Here is a 19937-nt window from a genome sequence, read left to right on the forward strand (position 1 = left end):
GCAGCAAAGTTTTTTTTACAGTGTTCCAAAAAATATATTTCAGCAAAAATATTTTTGGGCCCTTTTTTTGTATATTTTAAAATATATTTTTTGCTGTACGAGTCTGTAAAAAATGAAATTGGTTCAACTTAAAGTTACCTGGTTCCCTTAAAAAAGTTAATTCATCTTAAAAATATTGACAACTATATTTTAGAGTTGAATGACCTTAGGGAACAAGGTAACTTGCTTTTTTAAGATGAACCAAACCAATCCTTTATTATTATTGACCATTTGAAGTATACCACCAAGTCCTGTGTCAGTTTCATCATATAAAAATGGCATCATCATATGGTTATTAGATTATTTTGCTTGCAATGGTACTGTACCATGATACTGTAAATGTGTTTACAGTGATGAAATAATAATGAAAAGTCTTACTTTATACAGAAAGAAATGGCTGTATGTACAGTTATGATTGAGTATTAAACTGCTTATGGATCACTTGACTGGTAAAGAACAGTAACTTGTGCATGCGTCTCTTCTGACTTACATGTAGTTCTACACATCACCAGCAGAGGGAGCCACTATCATTTTTATGTGCATAGCATTTATTCCAAACAGCTTTACAGAAAGTAAAAGTCCAAGGTGAAAAGTTTAGTTCGAACCCAATAGGAACCCATGTGCCATGTCAAAAAGAGATGAACCCAGCTGTTGGGTATATATTTGACCCAACAATGGGTTAAAACATTTTTTGGGGGTTGAAACAACCCAGTATTGGTTAAATTAAGTTGGGTTTGTCCCTTTTTGACCCAATGCTGGATAGTAGAGTGTATAACAGTCATTGTGGTAAGACATTACCAAGTTTCAAAAGCAGTTACTTTTCTAAAATATCTATTTCTGTATTTTGTTAATATGGTCATCATAACAGAAGCAGATGTATAAGATATCACTGGATATTACCTTCATTTAAACATGTACTGTATAACGTTTAAAGACAGAGCTGAACCAAACAGCAGCATTGCATTTGATTTTGGTACAGACATTGTGAAAAATGACAATGACATTATCTCAGAGAAAGACTAAAGTTTAATTTAACACACACCGGATGGTCCTGTTGGTCTTGGTGACAGTTTATCCAAGAGACACAGTCAGGGACAAATTTATTCATGATATATGAACTCACAACCGCATTGAATAGGAAAAAGAGGAAAATGTCTATGTTTATATATATTTTTATTTCATATGTACAGTTCATGTATCTTCTTATCAGCAAAAGGCATCTTCACAATCCTATAGATGTTACAGAAAAATAATCAAATCAGTAATAACGTACATGAATGAATGAATGACAAGAACTAATATCATCATTGTACCACAATACTACCATAGTATTTCTTTTACTACAAACGTATGCAAGGCTTTGCATTAATATGACATACATAGTGTATTTTGCGAGTCACAAAGTAAAATGTACAAAAGCATAAAATTATCCTAAAATAAAACAATAATGAAACCCCACCACTTGTAAAATACATACTAATTGCTAAGATAGCGTTAAAATATTTGTTTTATAGTAGATAAAATGACACAAATGTTTGTTCTCACCTCAGACAGGATTTTACATTCTGCTGTTCCTTATTAAAGACTACAGGACGTGTAGAGAGAAAGGAATAAGAAACAGGTGTCAGTACAGTCCGAAATAGTTTGAAACCCAAACTGGGTGATCTGCAGTTCATTGCATTTTCTCTCCAGCATACAAACATTTAAGTTTAGACACATACATTAGGGTCCAAAAGTCATGAGTGAAAATGCATAATAACCATACCGTTTTACTCTATTTGAAATGTTCAATTCTCAGTTTTAAACGCGTCTTGTTTTGTTCAACAGAAGTAAGAAAGACATTTTGTACAGTGGGGTTAAAATGGGATTCATGAAATCGAATATAAGCAAATGTAAGTGTTGTTATTATGGTAGCACACTTGTGTATAGAGTATGTCTGTGTTTTATTGGATAGATCTAGTAAATGTCTAATGTGTACACCAGTCAGTGGATGTTATCTGGTCTCTTCAGTGGTACACATCAATTTGCATTTATGATGAATAGCAGTTCAGACGTCTAGCAGAGGCCACAGTCTCCCAGTTTAGTGAACCCCATGTAAGGTCAGAGCTCATGGAGAAGACAGATGCCTTGTCAAGACCCAAATAGAAAAAACGAAACAGATTTTTGGGTCATGATAAAATGCTTAAGGCTTTGTTGTAAATAATATAAAAGTATACTTGCATTAAATTATGAATATATATACTTTAAAGCAACACTATGTAGTTTTTTTACCTTTAAATAATGTCTCTAAAATTATTTCAGTGATAGAACAACTTTAAACTGGACAAATTGTACTGTTGCTGCGACCTGAGCAGCCTCCTAGCTGCTACAAGCACACTCTGAAAGTGGCGGTGGAGGGTAGGAAACACAGCCCCGCTCCTCCCCCTGCCTGCAGAAGAATGTCTGATACCAGGCACTGTTGCGCTTTTCAACCACATGGGGGAGCTGTAAGTCATTTTTACATGGAAACTACATAGTGTTGCTTTAAAATAATAGTCATTCAAATTCAATTAAACTGAAATAATTTTTTTATTTACTAATGAGACCACAGATATTTTCCATTCCAATTGAGGTGCACAAACATTGTAAAGCATCTTGTTTAAGTTATTTTCTGTCCTTAAGGCTGTCAGACAATGTTAAATTGATACCAAAATGAAATTATTTTACTTAAAATCTGCAGGAGCTGAAGAGCGACTCATATATATTTCATACTTTAAAGATCTTTATTAAATTGCAAAACTAAAACAAGATTTCTACTTTACCAATATTTTAAGTTCTGTTCAAACAATCAGTTTTTAATATGACTATTCTTTAAAGGGGACATATTATGACTTTTTCAATTGGGTCCCCAGTGCTTCTATAAACCTAGAAAATGTGAAAAAGATCAACCCTGTAACTTAGTTTTGGTAAACCATTCTCAGCAAGCATGTGAAAAAATAGGTCATTGAAATTTGGCTCCCCTTGTGATGTCAAAAGGGGATCTTATAATAATAATAATACCACCCTTTAATCTGCACTATCCAACCACGGCACTGCCATTTAGAGCAGAGAGAGGAAAAAATTGACAGCACAATTGAGTTTTAATTTCAACAAACCATCATTGTGGTGATCAGTGTTTGCATTTCATCAGCTCATTTCCATTTTAAAGGACACGCCCAAAAACGGGATGGGAATGGGAATTTTAACATGTTATTAATTAATTATCTATATGATATTCTGAGCTAAAATTTCACATATGTACTCTGAGGACACCAAAGATTTATTTTACATTTTAAAAAAGTCTTAACAAAAGTGAACCGTATTGTGGTACAATCACCCGTGAACATGAGTACATGGACAAAAACTGACCTGTATAAATGTGATTGTCTTATTTCTTCTCAGCGTCATGGACCACAGGCTCTGTTGACAAAAACAAAATCTAGTTCAGATAAAATGCATGGAATAAAGTGATACATTATTTACAGTGACACAGTGAATCCTGTTATATCAGACATGTTCATAAAGCAATAATGACATTGCAATGACTTAACACATCTTTACACCGATATTAGACCTCCATAAACTTGCATGTCCAATCATAAACGTCTCTCTCTTATAACTTGACACGGCAATGATCCAAACACAAACCAGTTAACATTTTATGACTGCATCATCGGGAGAATATTTTCATGCTTGGAGATTATGTACTGTATGTTGGAGGAGAAAATGTATTCATCTTTCATTAAAGCAGAATAAATTATTCCAGTTACGAATATGCAGATGCTTTTACTACGTCTAAAGTGCGTTATAGTCCATTCGTTGTATTCATTTTATTATTTTATGTCTGGGAATCGAACCTATAATACTGGTGTTGCTATCATCATGCTCTACCAAAGGGTTTCTGTAGCTCATTTGGTTAAAAAGAACTTGATTAAATTTAAACATACAAAGAATCGATTTAATTTTCTTGGTGAGAAATTAATGTGCAATAATTTAATTCTTGATTGACCAATGAAAGTCAACTTTTTTCTATACAGAACAAAACTTTTTCTATCTATAAGCTAACATCTATAATATGCTTTACATCTATTTTCAGACATGCAAATCACTTTTTGAAAATTATTTTCAGGTTTGTCATGGTTGAGATTGAATTTTGTACACATTTGAAAACAAGAGAAAGTCCAGTAAATTGTCTAGCAATTAATATGTGGTACGGTCAACACATTTACTCATCCAATATTATGTCAGAAACTCATAAAGACCAAACAAGATTCTTATAACAGACCCATTGAAACACACTAGGACAGAAGAAGCATCTGCAGATTGGGATGACTTACGTTTGACTTCCAGCTTGCAGCTCACCAGAGCTTCTCCGTGCTCATTCCTGGCCCGGCAGAAGTAGACGCCTCCGTCAAAGTTACCGGGCTTGCGGATCTCTAGGGAGCAGATGCCCTGGTTGCTGATTTGCCTGAATTTGGGGTCATCACCAATAATCATTTGGTTCTTCAACCACTCGATCTTAGGCTGCAAAGAGATGGGATAGAAAGTGGATGGTCAGTTTCAGTGTATCTATTGTGAAATGTTCACAGTGTGTGAATGAAGTGAAAGATTTTCCCACGCAGATCAACGCTAAAAACACTCTCGCTGCTGGCTCCATTCTGTGCCAATGTCATGGCCTCCAGATATCAGTGTCTGGACATTCATCTGGTCATAGTGATGTAGGAATCTCACTTATTCAGCTCACGCCATGAGCTCCCTACTAAGTTCATTAGTAGGACGTCCACTAAATCTGGTGTTACTGTCACTACTGGATTTCTGCACCCTTTGACAGATTAAGTGTTGATTATGGGACAGACTTCATTGCAAAATACCTATCAGCACTTTCTTTGCAATAATGTATCACAATAGAGAATCACATACATATATTCAGGAGTCACATACGTTCGGAAGTCACATACGTTCAGGAGTCAAATACTTTCAGGAGTCACATACGTTAGGGAGTCACATACGTTAGGGAGTCACATACGCTCGGGAGTCACATACATTTGGGAGTCACATACGTTTGAGAGTCACATACGTTATAGAGTCACATACGTTTGGGGGTCACATACATTAAGGATTCACATACGCTCAGGAGTCAAATTCTTTAAGGATTCACATACGCTCGAGAGTCAAATACGTTCAGGAGTCACATACGTTAGGGAGTCACATACGTTCGAGAGTCACTTACGTTCGAGAGTCACATACGTTCGAGAGTCACATAGGTTCGAGAGTCACATACGTTCGAGAGTCACATACGTTTGGGAGTCACATATGTTAGTGAATCACATATGTTAGTGAATCACATATGTTAAGGATTCACATACATTAACATACGTTAAAGATTCACATATGTTAAGGAATTACATATGTTCAGGGGTCACATACTTTCAGGAGTCACTTACATTAGTGAATCACATATGTTAGTGAATCACAAACGTTAAAGATTCACATACGTTAACATACATTAAGGATTCACATACGTTAAGGATTAACATACGTTCGGGGGTCACATACGTTCGGGTGTCACATACATTCGTGAGGCACTTACATTAGTGAATCACATACATTAGTGAATCACATACATTAGTGATTCACATACGTTAAGGATTCACATACGTTAAGGATTCACATATGTTGGTGAATCACATACATTAGTGAATCACATACGTTAAGGATTTACATACGTTAAGGATTCATATACTTTAAGGATTCACATATGTAAGTGAATTACAGACCTTTGGGTATCCCCTGACGGAGCAGAGCAGTTTGGCGTTGTAGCCAACGGTGGTGCTGCGGTCTGCCAGCTGGGTTGTGAATTTTGGGGCCTCACTGAAGTCACGCTCTTTATAGTCTGGAGGTTTATAGTTAATACCTGAAGTGAGAAGAACAAACTTTTGTCAGATTACAGAGAAACACTTAAACACTTCCTGGCAGGGAAATTAATCTAAATTAACTGTCTTTAAGTGAAAAATGTTTTTCAATATGAATAAAACTAAAATCCAACACGACCAACACGCTTTGAACCTCCACATGAACGATCCATCCGTTTTACTGCTGTTTTTTTACTCATTTTAATGCATTCTTAGGCACCTTTAACATCTGCTTGTTATTTGCTGATATCTACATATAAGATTTGTGACTTTATTAAGTGCAAAAATGATCCAGAGACAGTTTTACATGTCCATTTACAACCATAGGATTTGCCTTTAGAATGTAATGGTCTATTATTACCTTATTTGAAAGGATCATGAATAATAATGTTGAGCTCTGCTCTGATTGGCTGTTTCTCAGAGCAGCTCCTTCAGTAGCTCTGTGTGTATGTGTGTAAACAGATCTTATGTTTGAGTCTGTATCAGATGGAGATACATATATAATCAATAATCAATTGTTTGGAGATTGTTAATGGACATTTCTGAGTGGTAAGTTTGTGTTTTTTCTCAGTATGGACCTACAAAATGTAAATGTAATGTCAATAGGAGAACTTCAGTCTAAACGCTTACATATAACATTAACTAGCATATAGCACTAACTCAGTCACAACTTTGTTTTTAGCATTGTAACAACTTTGTAATTACTTTAATGTTGGGGTGTTCATCGCGACTGTCTTTGTTATGTTGAGATTGGCGGTCTTTTGCATGCACAAGGTTTACATAAGGAGGTGGACACAATCGTGTTTAATGCTCACGATACGTCATTAACATGTACAGAACTCTATGCCTAGATAAATACAGTTTTACATAAATGTAATGTTTACATTAACCTTTAAGTAATGTCAAGGGAACGTAACATTAATTTGTTAAATGAATGAAAAATCTTTTTCACCCGTCTTCTGGATTGTGGCTGAGGTCTTTGTAACGGTGGCCTCTTCACTTCTTCCACATTTGTTCTCAGTGAAGACCCTGAAGATGTAGGTGTTGCCCATGATGAGGTCTGAAACGGTGGCGTTCAGTCTGTGATAATGTTCCAGTACTGTAAACCAGTCCTGCAAAGACATGCAGATAATGACATCCTTGTTTGTTATAGTTGGTTTGAGTTATACAATTGTCATTTCAAAATGTATCCTATTTATAAAAAAAAACGCTTTTATTCTAGACGATTTGTTATTAGTTAGTTATTAAAGATCCCTGTCTTGTACCCCTGTCTTTTTGTCGGCCTTCTGGACGGTGTATCCGGTGATTGTTGTGTTGCCGTTGTCTCTGGGCTCGGTCCATTCCAGAGCAACGTTGAAGCCCCAGGTGTCCACGATCTTGACGCTGGCTGGAGGTCCAGGCAACTCTGGTAAACAAGACACATGTGGTAAAATTCTAGATAAAACAGTACTTTCTTTGTAAACAATGTTTACAATACTTACCGACAATCTGCAGAGTTATCTGGGCTTTGTCCTCAAAGCTGTCCACTTTAACACACATCTCATACACACCAGAGTCAGCACGCTCAGCGGCACGGATGAAGAAGATGCTGTCTTTATCGCTGTTACGGATGTTCACCTTTTTAGTGTCGATAGGCTGACCATCCTTCGTCCATGAAACAACTGGTTGTGGTTTGCCCTACAGGTAAGTAAAGAAAATAGGTGTGAACATTCAATTACGTACCCCAATGTGCAGAACTGAACCGTTTAATGAAACCAACTTCTTGAATGAACAATAAAAACAATGTGCAGCAGCAAGAGACTACTAGAGAGTACTAGTACTGAGTTAATCTCACTGAAACCGTTTACTAGACTTATTAATGTCTTGTATTTCGTTTGATTCAACCACTACAATGCAGAATCTAATAAGCAAGTGTTTAATAACAAAATCTTTAAATGAAACTTCCAGCAAGCAATTAAATGACGTCTAAAGGAAAAATTTGGGCTGTCCGATCTAACCATAACTAAAAAAAAAAATGAATAAATAAATAAAAGCAAACATCTTGTAACACTGTTGACTTTGCTTACAGGACGGAAAATTAGACATCTTAAAAGTTATTTTGGCAAAATACACATTTGGCTAGAAGTGGTTTAGTCATAGTCGGACAATATAGTTAACCTAGACGGTGAAATGACGGCTATTGTTTGCTGGGTAGAATTAGCATAAGCATTTTTTATGAACAGATGACATACACTGAAGGGAATAAGAAGGTTGATCTTCTCTCCAACATTCTTCACATAACGCTGCCTCAGGGAACGTGGCAGACGGATTTTGGGGCGATCTGTAGTGGAAAAACAAAACTTGTTAAAGAACTAAAACAGCAAATGTTAAAATAAAATTCAAAGTTATTTAAATCAGAGTTTGGAAGTCAAACGTCACTGAATATTTTTCATGATAACAATAGTTGTGAACTAGTTTGCTAACATGATCCCATCTTTCTATCTAAGACCAACTGGATGCAAGCTAATTGTAATTTAATCCTCCGCTGTAGCTAACACCACACTTAACTTAGCTATGGTTATAGAGTTTAACTTTCAAAAAATTTCAGAAACTAACTAGCAGAGGTAAAACATAATCAGAAGTAAAACTGAAATTATATGGTGGGAATGTTTACTGTAAAACAACACATTGGAGGGATACACATGCTAACGTACATGCTAATGACAGTTCTGTCAGACTCGACATAACTTAAAATAGATCAGTCCTATTTTTAAGTGTCAGATTTTGTTTCTACTTTAAACAACAAACCATACGGCATTTTTTTTTTCAAATTTAGTTTTAAATATATTTCAATATATACAAAAAATAACCAAAATATGTTTACAAAAAAGTATTATTAATTTATTATATATAATTTTTCGGTCAGGAAAAATATATTTTATGTCGTATGGGTTGTAAAATTAAAAATGTATTTGTTGCCCCTGAAATACATTTTGAAATATATCTTGATATATGAAGGTTAAAAAAATATATTTGCAAATTCAAAAATATATTCAATTACGCTTTTCTTTATATAAATCCTATTAAGCATTTAATTAAAACATATTTTTTTGTCAGAAAAATGTATGATTTCCTCTATGGGAGGAGAGTTGCACTTATCAGCATTGGAATGTAAAATTGTGAATTGAAACTGGAAATACTTCCATTCCTAAACTGCAAACTGGAAAGCTGTTTCATTGCTTTTTTAAGTATCAACCCCTCTCATAAACCCTACAGCATGCCTCTAAATAAACATAGCATCTCCAGAGGGCTAAAAAGCCTCATTGGAAACCTTAGATGCCACTTGACTCCTTGTGCGGTGCGAGAACATATGGGAATGCATCCCACCCCAAACCCTTCACACTTGTTGCCGTCGCTCTTAAAGGAAGTAGCTTGATACCGATCCAGGCGGTTGGCTGTCGATGACTTTGAAGCTATGCAAAACCTTCTTCCCCTAATCCTTGTTAATCGAAGTCACTTACCAATGATTTTCTAAGGATCTATAAACAGAAATTCTTCTTATTAGAAAAGACAATTCAACACGGACACAGGACTTCCGGCCAATGGCATCGATGGAAGCCAAGTCCTTTAATTGGCATTGGGCCAAAATTCCCCTTCTTTCATGTAGCCTGGATTCATGTTACATTCCATGACCACTATACTTTCCGTCCTACATTTACAATTTCTTTCTTTAGGACTCTTGGAAAATATACGGCTTTACGTAACGATCTACCATATTGCGGTTGAACGTGCAACATTTGTAATACTTGAAAATTAAAAGACAAACTGTTTAGTATGTGCTGATAACAATAGTTTAATATCAGCAATATTTAGAACATCTCACAGCAACGGATAAGATGCGATAACGTGTTTTAGATTGAATGCAGTGGTGGTATCACACAGTTTGACCTGTTCTGGTTGTAACGCAACACTCGTGTCAGGTAGATTTATTTTTGCCCAACTGCCAAGTCCTCAGATCTAATTGTAGGGCACTTTAGACGAGCATGAGAGGTGAAGTCCTCGTTTAGATAGCACTGAGGTCCAGGACACATGAGACGTTAGGGGTGGCCCCTAATCTTTGGAGAAGTTACACAACCAGGCAAGACTGGACAAAAGCACACATTTTCATAAATTTGGTCAAGTCTTACCCCCAACTTCTCTGACCTGGACAGCATCAGGCAGAGTGGCAGGAGGACTGCGCCCGGCAGGGTTCACCGCCACCACCCGTATGTTCAGACGGTCACCGGTGGTCTGATTCTTGATGATATAGCGGCAGGAGACAGAGAGCTCCTCGTTCACTGCTTTCCACTCGCCAGCTGATGAAAATGAGAGTAGATTTAGTGTTCAGAGCACTGCATTACCGGCAGAAAAGATCATGGGTTTGAACCCAGGGAACACACAAACATTACAAAAAATTATACCTTGCAATGCATCAAATTGTCTGCCAAATGCATTAAGGTAAATGTAAATGTGCAAATCTTAGTCAAAATAAACTGTATTGACATATCACTGCAATGCACTGCTTTTATATCATCTGCTATAGCCAATTAAATTCTTTGCTGCCTTATTAATTTTTTGTTTAATCAAGTCATTTTAACTTCCTATTATTTATCTTGACTAGAGATTACTGTAAAAAAAAAAATCTGTAAAAATAACAGTATTACTGTCAGCTGTTTGCCAGTAACTTACTGTAGATTGTACATTTATTTACTAGCAACAGTTTGTTCAAAGTTAAATGAACAAGACACAAGACAAGACAAGGCAGCAAAAAAAATAAAAATAAAATCGGAACTATTTATTGTTGATTATTGTACAGCGAATAGATCTTAAATCGCTAGACACTTGCTATACGGTAGTGCCCTGTAAAAATTATATTAAATGAACTATTTTATTTTTATGTTACTTTAACTTATAAAATCAAGTTGAAATATACTAGTCAACATTTGAAGTGGATCAAAAACTTTCATCCAAGTTGTCCTAAGACAAGAACGGATATAGGGTATTGGTTTTAAGGCAACTTTTAGGAAAGGTTTTGATCCATTTCAAATGTTGACTAGTGTAGTTTAACTTAATTTGCTAAGTTATGTCAACATGTCACAAGTCAAAATTTAAAATAGTTGGTTAAATTGACTTGCATAACCAAGTTGTTTTAACTTCATGGTACATTTAATCAACTTAAATTTTAAATTAATTTCAACTTTCTTTACTATTAAGGAGTTGAATTAAATTATAAAAATAAAGTTGAATTAGCTTCAGTTATTACAACTTCCTTTTTTATAATTTATAGCAACTCCTAACTAGTTTAGAAAGTTGAAATTAATTGTAATTTATGCACTTAAAAATTGAAGTGTACACAACTACACTGTAAAAAGTGAAAAGTTGGATGAACTTAAATTACTTCAATTGGTAACTCTTACATTTTTCTCAGAAAGTGAAACAACAAAAGTTTTTGTTGTTGTTGTTGAAACAACTTAATTTTTTTAGGTGTTACCAATTAAAGTTATTTTTAAAGTTGATCTAACTTTCACTTTTTACATTTTAATAAAATGTTTAAACAGCTCATTCTAATGCTTTATAATCACGTTGATATAATTAAAATAATAATAATAATTTAAAAATAATATAAACTAGTATTCGTTATTTAAATAGAAAAATGATGAAGTGAATGACAATATTTTGGTGTCATGTTTTATCTTATATTTATAGGCACTCTGAGTAAATCACAGCTCTGCGCATTCTTGGCATTCTCTGAACCAACTTCATAAACAATTTTATTAAAGGGAGATTGCGAATTTTGCTCACACATTTAAAATTAAAAACTTACTAAGTGAAGTTTGTGTATTTGAAGCATTTACTTCTAATAACAATAAAATTGTGTCATTTTGCCATAATAATTGTGTATGCGAGTGAACGTAATATATTTTGCGGTCTTATTTTACACCATTTTAAAAGCTGCAACAGCAGGTTCAACTGTATTTACGTCTGGAAGTGAACACTCAGCTCTTCTCTGTGCAGACACGTCGGTGGCAGTAGAAATGCCTCAGCCCATATAGGGACAGAAGTTAGGTGGGGTGTAAATGTTGCTTTGACATATTTAGGACAGGTGCAACTGATGGTTTACCCAGACTATTAAATGAACACTAATGAACATTTTCCCGCATCCATTTAAAATAAAAAAATATTGTAAGGTGGTATTTTTAAGAAGTTAATGCTAGAGTAAACGGAGTCCACCTTAATCAAATTATTTAAAAATTAATTGATCAATATATTACTGGATGCTTACTACATTCGAAACTAAAGTACGTCACCGTTTATGTTGCAAATCAAACTTACTTCCTTCTTTGCAGACTTCCACGGTGTAGCCGTCCAAACCAGAGTTCCCAATGTTGGCTGGTGGTCTCCATGAGAGGGTGACTGAAGTGTCATTGACGTCCTCAACGCTGAGCTCCAGAGGCTCGCTGGTGGGCTCTACAGACAAAACAGCCATTTAATGAAACATAATAAACTGTATTGGCTCCATCTAAAGTTGGAGACAGACACAAATGAATGGGTAAAATGAAGGACTTTAGATTCTTCTGGTAGGTTTACCTGCGGGTGGAGGTGGTGTAGGTGCTTTGATTTCCTCAGCAGGTTGAGCTTCAGCAGCAGCTGGTGTTAAATAAGCAGGAGTACATTAATAAAGCAGCATATAAAAGCTCAAAGCATTAGTGTTGTCCATCCAGGTCTAATAATACTGCTATTATAAAGTGACGCAGGGATGACATCTAAATTTTGACGTCAAATTCATAGGGTCATCTAGTGGTGAGATTGTGAATTGCAACCAACCGCTGAACCCTCAATTTCAAAATGCATATGGTAGCCACCATAGGACAAACACGTCGTTGTCTAAGACTACGTAGGGACGAAAACCGCTCTATACAGCAGTTTGTTCGTTACGTGCTACTGTAGAAACATGCTGGCGACTTCCGTGTAAGGAGACGCGTAGTGTATGTAGATAAAAAAACACTCATTGTAAGTTAATAAAAGCAATACAGTTCATTATATAAGGTCTTTATACACCACTAATAATATAGTTATGTATATTATATTACATTTCTGTCAAGAGATCCTCCTAAAAGTTACACACTGCACCTTTAACTATCGTGCCGGGTGACAAATACACAAAAACAAACTATATTCTTGTACACGAAATGCCGTGAGACTGGGTTGTGATCAATCGGTTCATGTTTTGTCATTTAGATTATATCAGCATACACTGAAAACTGTCTCAATCCTAAAATTTAATAATCAATAGCAAATACGATATACATAAATTGTTAACAAACACAATATTTACTTACACGTACTAAAACTTTACTGTGCAATGTTTTCATGCATTTTTATATCAATAGCAGCACATAAAGAATATTTTTCTCATACACATCAAATATAATAATGATTTAGAAGATTTAAAATGGTTAACATTATTATGAAGCTTTAATGGATGTGTTTAGTTCATGTTAAAAATAAGCAAGAGTTTGAGCATGATATGCAAATGTTGACTATACAGATTTTTCTAAACAGAAGTCATTTTCTGAATCTTAATTTAATAAATAGTCAGACTAATGATGATATATTTGGATTAGACGAATGTGCTGCTGTTGTACTGGGTTAAATCTCTGTAAGTGGAATGGTTGAGATGTGTTGTCTGCGTTATCTACAGGCTCTAAATTCCTTCGGCTTATAAGGTCTCAGTAGATATGCTTGGTGTTAAATAGTCATTTCATAGCTGTCGAAAACCATTAGGATACTTTGCCATTGTTAGAGCGACAAAATAAACAGATTAACAGTAACGGATCTCTGATTTTATAAACAAAGTTTCAGCCTGCTGTTTAACAATATCAAAGCATGGCAAAGCTAAACGCATAAATGCTTTGGCTTCATGCCCAGTGCCACCATTGTGAGCAAAACGTTTCATAGAAAACCAAACTTAAGTGATTGAGTAAATTAGTTTGAAAGTAGCAGAGCATGCGTGGGGTAGGTCAGTATGAACAGCTGCTATGATCACTAATAGTGAGGAGAGGTGAACAGGTGGAAATACTCACTGTGTTTTTTTTTAACCCATCAGCTGTGATCTGTACTGAGTGAGTACCAGCCAAACATGGCTGGCAGCAATGCACATTAAGTTTTCAAGCATTAGGAGTTATGTGTTAGGTGGGATACTTCTGTAATTGTGTTAAACTGGTATGTTGGTTGTTTAAGGGTTAACCTTATGAACACTTAACCTTACAACCCAAAATCAAGCAATTACATTAAGATAATTCTAATGAAAATTCATGCATTTATTCAGACCATGAAGATTTGCATTATCACTTTTCTGTAAAATGAGTTAAACAAAGGAAACATGATTACAACAACTAAACAAACAAGCAAAATGCTTTTGAAATAAATGTAGCTTGTGATAATTATTGTTATTGTATTTATATACAGACACACACTTCAGTTCAAAAGGTCAGAATCCCCCTGAGATGTTTCGAAACATTATGGATTTCCTATCTATTCTGATCTCTTACTGGCATTATTCAGTGTAAGGTATCTAAAAATACATTTTTATTAAATAAAAAAGTAGTTTTCTAAAAAAAATGTTGTTGGCACAAGCAAGTGATCTTTTGAGATTGTAATAGCCTATACAACCTGTATATATACATTTTATATTTTATCCTTTATATAGATTTGAGGTATATTATGTCCCCGTGACACTCATCCAATAATAATAACAAAATCTTTTCTTACACTGTATTTGCATGCGCGCGCGTTTGGGTATCCCCGTTGCGCATTTGACAGTACCTTCAGCTGGAGGTTTGGGATCCTCCGCTGGCGCGGCTTCGGCAGGAGGAGCTTCAACCTCAGCAGGGGCAGCAGGTTCAGCGGGGGCAGCAGGTTCTGCGGGTGCTGGTTCTGCAGGTGCCGGCTCAGGTGCCGGTTCAGGCGCGGGCGCTGGTGCCGGCGCGGGTTCCTCCTTCTTGGCGGCCTTAGCCGACTTCTTTATTGGGGCTGGTTTTGCCGGCATGCTTCTCCGCTTTAGGGATCCCTTTGACCTCGTAAGTCCTTCGGCTCAGTCTGACCGTCGATCACACCGGTTTTATAGCTTAAGACACGTGGCGGCGCCCAACTCCTCCCCTTTACGCGTATGGTGCTCTCAGCATCAGGATCTCTTCAACTGTATTTACATAAAGTAACAGCACTGCAGTCTACATGAAAAATGTAGTTCAGAGGTTCTTAACTCTATAAGCTACTTTAATATTTAAGTGGCAAGGTTCAAAACATTGTAGTATGTTTAGTAAATACAAAAGTGTACAGTATTTTTCATGTGGGAACTGACATAAGCACAAGTGTAATTGGGGGATCTCTACAAGTAGGCTACATAATTTTTATCCTACATATTACACAAATAAATATTTCAGGAGTGCTGATTTCATTAATTTTTTGCCTTGACGATACAACTATAACCATTGTTATTTCAAACATGGCTTAAATTAAAAGTGCTCATTCACATAAAACACAAAAATCCTTGTAAATGTATTATGTTGTATAGAACTGAATGATATTTTAAGAAATGCAATAATAAGCTTTTGAAATAAAATGATTTATTTAAAATATGACGCACACACGGCAGCGTTTAAGGAACTTTGTGGTTTTATTATGACAGATGGACACGTCTTTATGGTTGTGTTACAAACATCAGAATCATGCCAGCTCTCACGTGGACCGGGCCACTCTGTCGGTAACAAAAGCAAAATCTCCCATACAAATCATATCTCTGAATGATTGTTGTTGCAAATGCAGAGCCACGCTATTTACAATGTATACATTTATAACATTCTGTACAAAATGGAGCCTACGGTTTACAAACAATCATTTGGGGGGAAATTACAAACCGGAAAAGTAATATCATTCATTCTTTTTATACCACCCCAAACTAGGTAGAATACATCCGTAAGATGACATGCGTTTACAACATTTATAAACCCATTGCACATTATTACATCATCTACCATCATGGTACCTTTAATGGAACAGTATTGGACTTTGAATTGATATCAAGCATTGCATGAAGTGAAGCGACTAGTCAGCAACTTCTCACCACTTTGTTTCATTTAGAGAACTTGAAAATTGTTAGCTTATATGAAGACCCATCACTAGATCCACTCACAAGTTGCTCAGATTTACCCTGTTTCATTCGAAGACATCACCACCGAACCCTAATCCCCTGGACATTCGTGAACTTTAACACACAATGAATTATTGCAATGCATGCTAAAAGGCAACAAAAAAGCGATACATTTTAAAAGAAAGGCACCTAAATGACTGAAATCAAAGCTAAACTACAATGCAAAGCTTCAGCATTCACTTTCCATGTGTCATCATTATAAATCAAAGACCAACAAAGTAAACGGTAAAAAGTTGCTGAATGGTCGAGTTCAATGAGACTTGTAGCACAACACAGCACGGCTATCACACGATTACAGGCACGATAAGCAGGACAGTGTACATCGGCTTTAGTCACACCTTTAAACAAGTCTTTGTATTCATTATCTCCACCTGTTTGCATTAAACCAAGGTAAGAAATGACATTTACTCAGCATTTAATAATTTACCAACAAAATATCTGACTTCAATACTATTCATTGGTAAATAACAAAAGCCAATGTCACACTGTCAGATGTCTGGAATGTCATCAAATATAATTCTCACATCTTAATAGCAGCCAAGGCTAAAAATAAAAGAAATAATTGTCCATCTTGAATATTATGTACGGAGCCCCTAAGGGGACATGGAGCAAAAATTAAATAAAGATTATTTTCGCGTGCGCACGTGAAACTATCGAGTTTAGTTTTGCATGTGCACGTGAAACAACTGCGTGCTCACGTGAAACTTTCACATGCGCACGCAATAGTTTCACGTGCACGCGCGAAAGTTTCATGTGAAATCTGCACATGATTTTTTTACTCCAATGTCACCTTAGGGGCTCGGTAATTATGCATCTCTATTCAGCTTAAAAACTCATCTTTTCTTTGGAAAGGAACCCATATTTATATAGCGGAGTAATGAATACTGTAGGATATAAGATGAATAGACAGGAATGGATTGAGTTCATATTTTTACTTCCACCCCAAGTTCTTACCTACATGCATGTTTTAATAGTATCCATAATATTTTTAGGTATAAAGATGAGAAATTACTGATCCACTGCTTACTGTATGTACAGTAAATCCTCCTGGTCCTGTCATTTACACGAGTTATCTTATCTGGGAACATTTAACGTACATTAATTCTCTAAATAAGTCTTATAGTTCTTGTAAGGAATGATGTGCATTGTGATATGTTTAAAAAAAATTGGTCTTTTTGAATGGTTAATATACATGGAATAAATACTATACTACTATAAAAAAATGATCGTCATTGATCTGACAAGAAACGTCTGTTACTTGTATCTGAAGATCCTCTTAAATGCCATAAAGTGTAAGGCTATTGGATGTCAAGTGAGATTTTTGCAAAAATCAAGATGTTTTCCTATAGTGACATCAGATAGCACCAAATAATCTTCATATGCATTTCGTCGGGGTATACTTGATCAAAAGCAGATAATGCACCGAGTATTTGGTTATCATCAAATAAGCTATAGTTGCACCATTTGCTACAAAGAGAGCAGTTAACTGAGATGACAGCTGATTATAATAAGAGGCCTGAGATGACCAAACCCCTGAGCTGAGATCAGTTTCAAGCAAGTAAAACTTCTCGACAGTACTGTCATGGTAAAACAAAGTGCATCAAACTGTATGCTGTGGATGCGTTCACATCCATTAGTGGTTGGGATCTCACTTTGAGCAAAAAGTAAAGTAAAGGTGCAGACGGTTTTAACTTTAGTGGGAATACAGGTTTGGATTTTGAGAGCAGCGCCCCCTATAGAGCAAAGGCACCACTTTGCATCTGTTATAATAAGGCATTTACTGTGTTTGGGAAAATGGTTTCATAGGAATGGAGTACTTACTCATTTTTTAAAAAATATAAATAAATAATGTTAGTTTCCGTACATCACAAAGTAAATGTAGGGGTGCATTTGAAATAATGTTATATTTAAAGCTCATTTTTGCTTTGGATGCTATGCAATAACCAAAAACCTGTCATTTTCCCCTTTTTCTGGTTTATATGGCTGTGCATAATCAAAACAAATTTCTGAAAGCCTGCACGCATATAGCACACAAATATTTTTTTTAAAGATGCTGGATAACAGGAATGATCCCGGCCATACAAAAATGTGAAGCTAAAGAATGTTTGTCATGTTATTCTTGACTGTAAGATGAAGTTCAAGTGCACACTAGTGAGTAAAGATTAGCACCTGATTCCTTGAGTTGTCAATGTGGGCAGCAGTGGAACAGTAAAGGCTCCCTTACACACTTACTACAGTAAAACTAAAACTTTATGTAAATGCATACTGTATATATGCAGACAGAAGAGCTATAAAAGTATTATGTGACATGTTTTTTTTACTTTCACTAACAAAATTATGTTTCCTAACTTTGTTTTTGCACCCTTTCACATATAAGTGCCATATAATACAATGGAAATCATGTTTTCTTGGACGATACCATCTTTTAAGTATTTTAGAGTACCATGGTAAAGGAATATAGTCATCAAAGTGTAGCATGTTACATATTAAAGTACCACAGTATTACCATTGCTTAACCATGGTACTGTGAGAGTCTGGTAATGTGAGGGCATGCTGCTGTGATTTGCACGATTTAAATAAAAGAAGATGTGATGTATGTCTGTGAAACGCGCTCATAGCATTTCATGTAACAGTACAGAGTCATCTGTAGGTGTGTGAAGGTTCAGAGGTCATGGTCATACAGGTGTTTAAAGAGGAGGGAGTTTGAGATCCGTCTCTTTCTCTGGTGACTCAATGTAATTGGCAGCCTCTTGTAGTTTTAACAGCATTGCCATCTGAAAAAAAAGAAGAGATAAAAATATAATATTGAGATATTTACCCAGTTCACTGCTGATATGCAGATGCATGGCATTTAATAAACAGTATTTATTTTATTGAATGTTTATTTACAGACAAAGTCAAAAAGGTACAATTAGTTAATTTATAGATATAATTATCTTATGTGACCCTGGAGACCAAAGCAATAGCCAAAAAATACATTATATGGGTCGAAATGATTTTTTTTTGCCAAGAATCATTAGGATATTGTTTGTTTGTTTGTACGTTTTATTTATTTATAATGGGACTATGCACAATTTTTAACATAAAATTTCCTTTTTATGTATTGTACCGGATTTAGCCAAGGGCTCATTTTCTTCCTTAGTCCCCCAGACAGGTCAACGCTAACATAACATTACACAGACAATACCTATGTTCACATACAATAATACATTTTATTAAGTAAAGATCATGTTCCAGGAAGATATTTTTTACCGCAAATATATCAAAATGTATTTATCATTAGTAATATGTGTTGCTAAGGACTTCATTTGGACAACTTTAAAGGTGATTTTCTCAATATTTGCACCCTCAGATTTTCAAATAGTTGTATCCCAGCCAAATGGTGTCCTATCCTTACAAACCATACATTAATGGAAAGCTTATTATAAAGCCCTATGCATTAATCTAAAAAAAATTTTAAACTGACCCTTATGACTGGTCTTTTGGGTCCAAAGAAATGTACTCGACCTGAAATGACTCAAAGCACTTTTTACCTGAACCCGAGGTGCATAAATCATTTTTCTAAAAAGAAAGACCCGACCCGAGACAAACCCAAGAAAATTAGACCCGAGTCCGACTCAACCCATTGGCAATTTGTTTTAACCCGACTGGACCTGAAGGTAAATAGCACTGACGTGTGTGCAGTCTGCATCCCCGTACGCACCAGTCTGACAGTAAAAAACCTCAGTGGCCTCAAACCA

The 19937-nt window shown here is 35.6% G+C and overlaps 2 protein-coding genes across 5 annotated transcripts in view; both read right to left on the bottom strand.

The window, feature by feature from the left end:
• Positions 1–1195: 1195 nt before the first annotated feature.
• On the bottom strand, positions 1196–15100 carry mybphb (myosin binding protein Hb). Of its 2 annotated transcripts, XM_065279490.2 has the most exons (13): positions 14814–15100; positions 12576–12635; positions 12321–12455; positions 10136–10303; positions 8201–8289; positions 7451–7646; positions 7235–7374; positions 6922–7081; positions 5835–5971; positions 4395–4581; positions 3427–3477; positions 1585–1624; positions 1196–1269 (listed from the first exon to the last, which is right to left on the bottom strand). In XM_065279490.2, the coding sequence occupies exons 1-11, from the start codon at positions 15034–15036 to the stop codon at positions 3446–3448; spliced, it is 1527 nt and encodes a 508-aa protein (XP_065135562.2). In that variant the 5' UTR covers positions 15037–15100; the 3' UTR covers positions 1196–1269; positions 1585–1624; positions 3427–3445. The 2 variants fall into 2 exon arrangements, with proteins under 2 accessions (XP_065135562.2, XP_065135561.2); XM_065279489.2 differs by lacking the exon at positions 12576–12635 and having other exon boundaries at positions 14814–15099.
• A 544-nt stretch (positions 15101–15644) lies between these two features.
• Positions 15645–19937, bottom strand: part of nav1b (neuron navigator 1b) — an 80770-nt gene continuing 76477 nt past the window's right edge. For all 3 annotated transcript variants that reach the window (XM_065279492.2, XM_065279491.2, XM_065279494.2), the window contains one exon: positions 15645–18971. In XM_065279492.2, the coding sequence (XP_065135564.2) occupies positions 18885–18971 (87 nt within the window). In that variant the 3' untranslated portion in view covers positions 15645–18884. The remainder of the gene's footprint in view (positions 18972–19937) is intronic.

This window comes from Paramisgurnus dabryanus, chromosome 7, assembly GCF_030506205.2.
Source record: "Paramisgurnus dabryanus chromosome 7, PD_genome_1.1, whole genome shotgun sequence".
In the NCBI taxonomy this organism is placed as follows: domain Eukaryota; kingdom Metazoa; phylum Chordata; class Actinopteri; order Cypriniformes; family Cobitidae; genus Paramisgurnus; species Paramisgurnus dabryanus.

What these genes read in the sequence shown, in the direction of transcription:
- mybphb (XM_065279490.2), bottom strand. Translation starts at nt 15,036, where the DNA reads ATGCCGGCAAAACCAGCCCCAATAAAGAAGTCGGCTAAGGCCGCCAAG. An exon ending in GGAAGTCTGCAAAGAAGGAA is followed by an intron (nt 10,304 to 12,320) that starts GTAAGTTTGATT and finishes CATTTTCATCAG; the next exon opens with CTGGCGAGTGGAAAGCAGTG. An exon ending in AGGCCGACAAAAAGACAGGG is followed by an intron (nt 7,082 to 7,234) that starts GTACAAGACAGG and finishes ATGTCTTTGCAG; the next exon opens with GACTGGTTTACAGTACTGGA.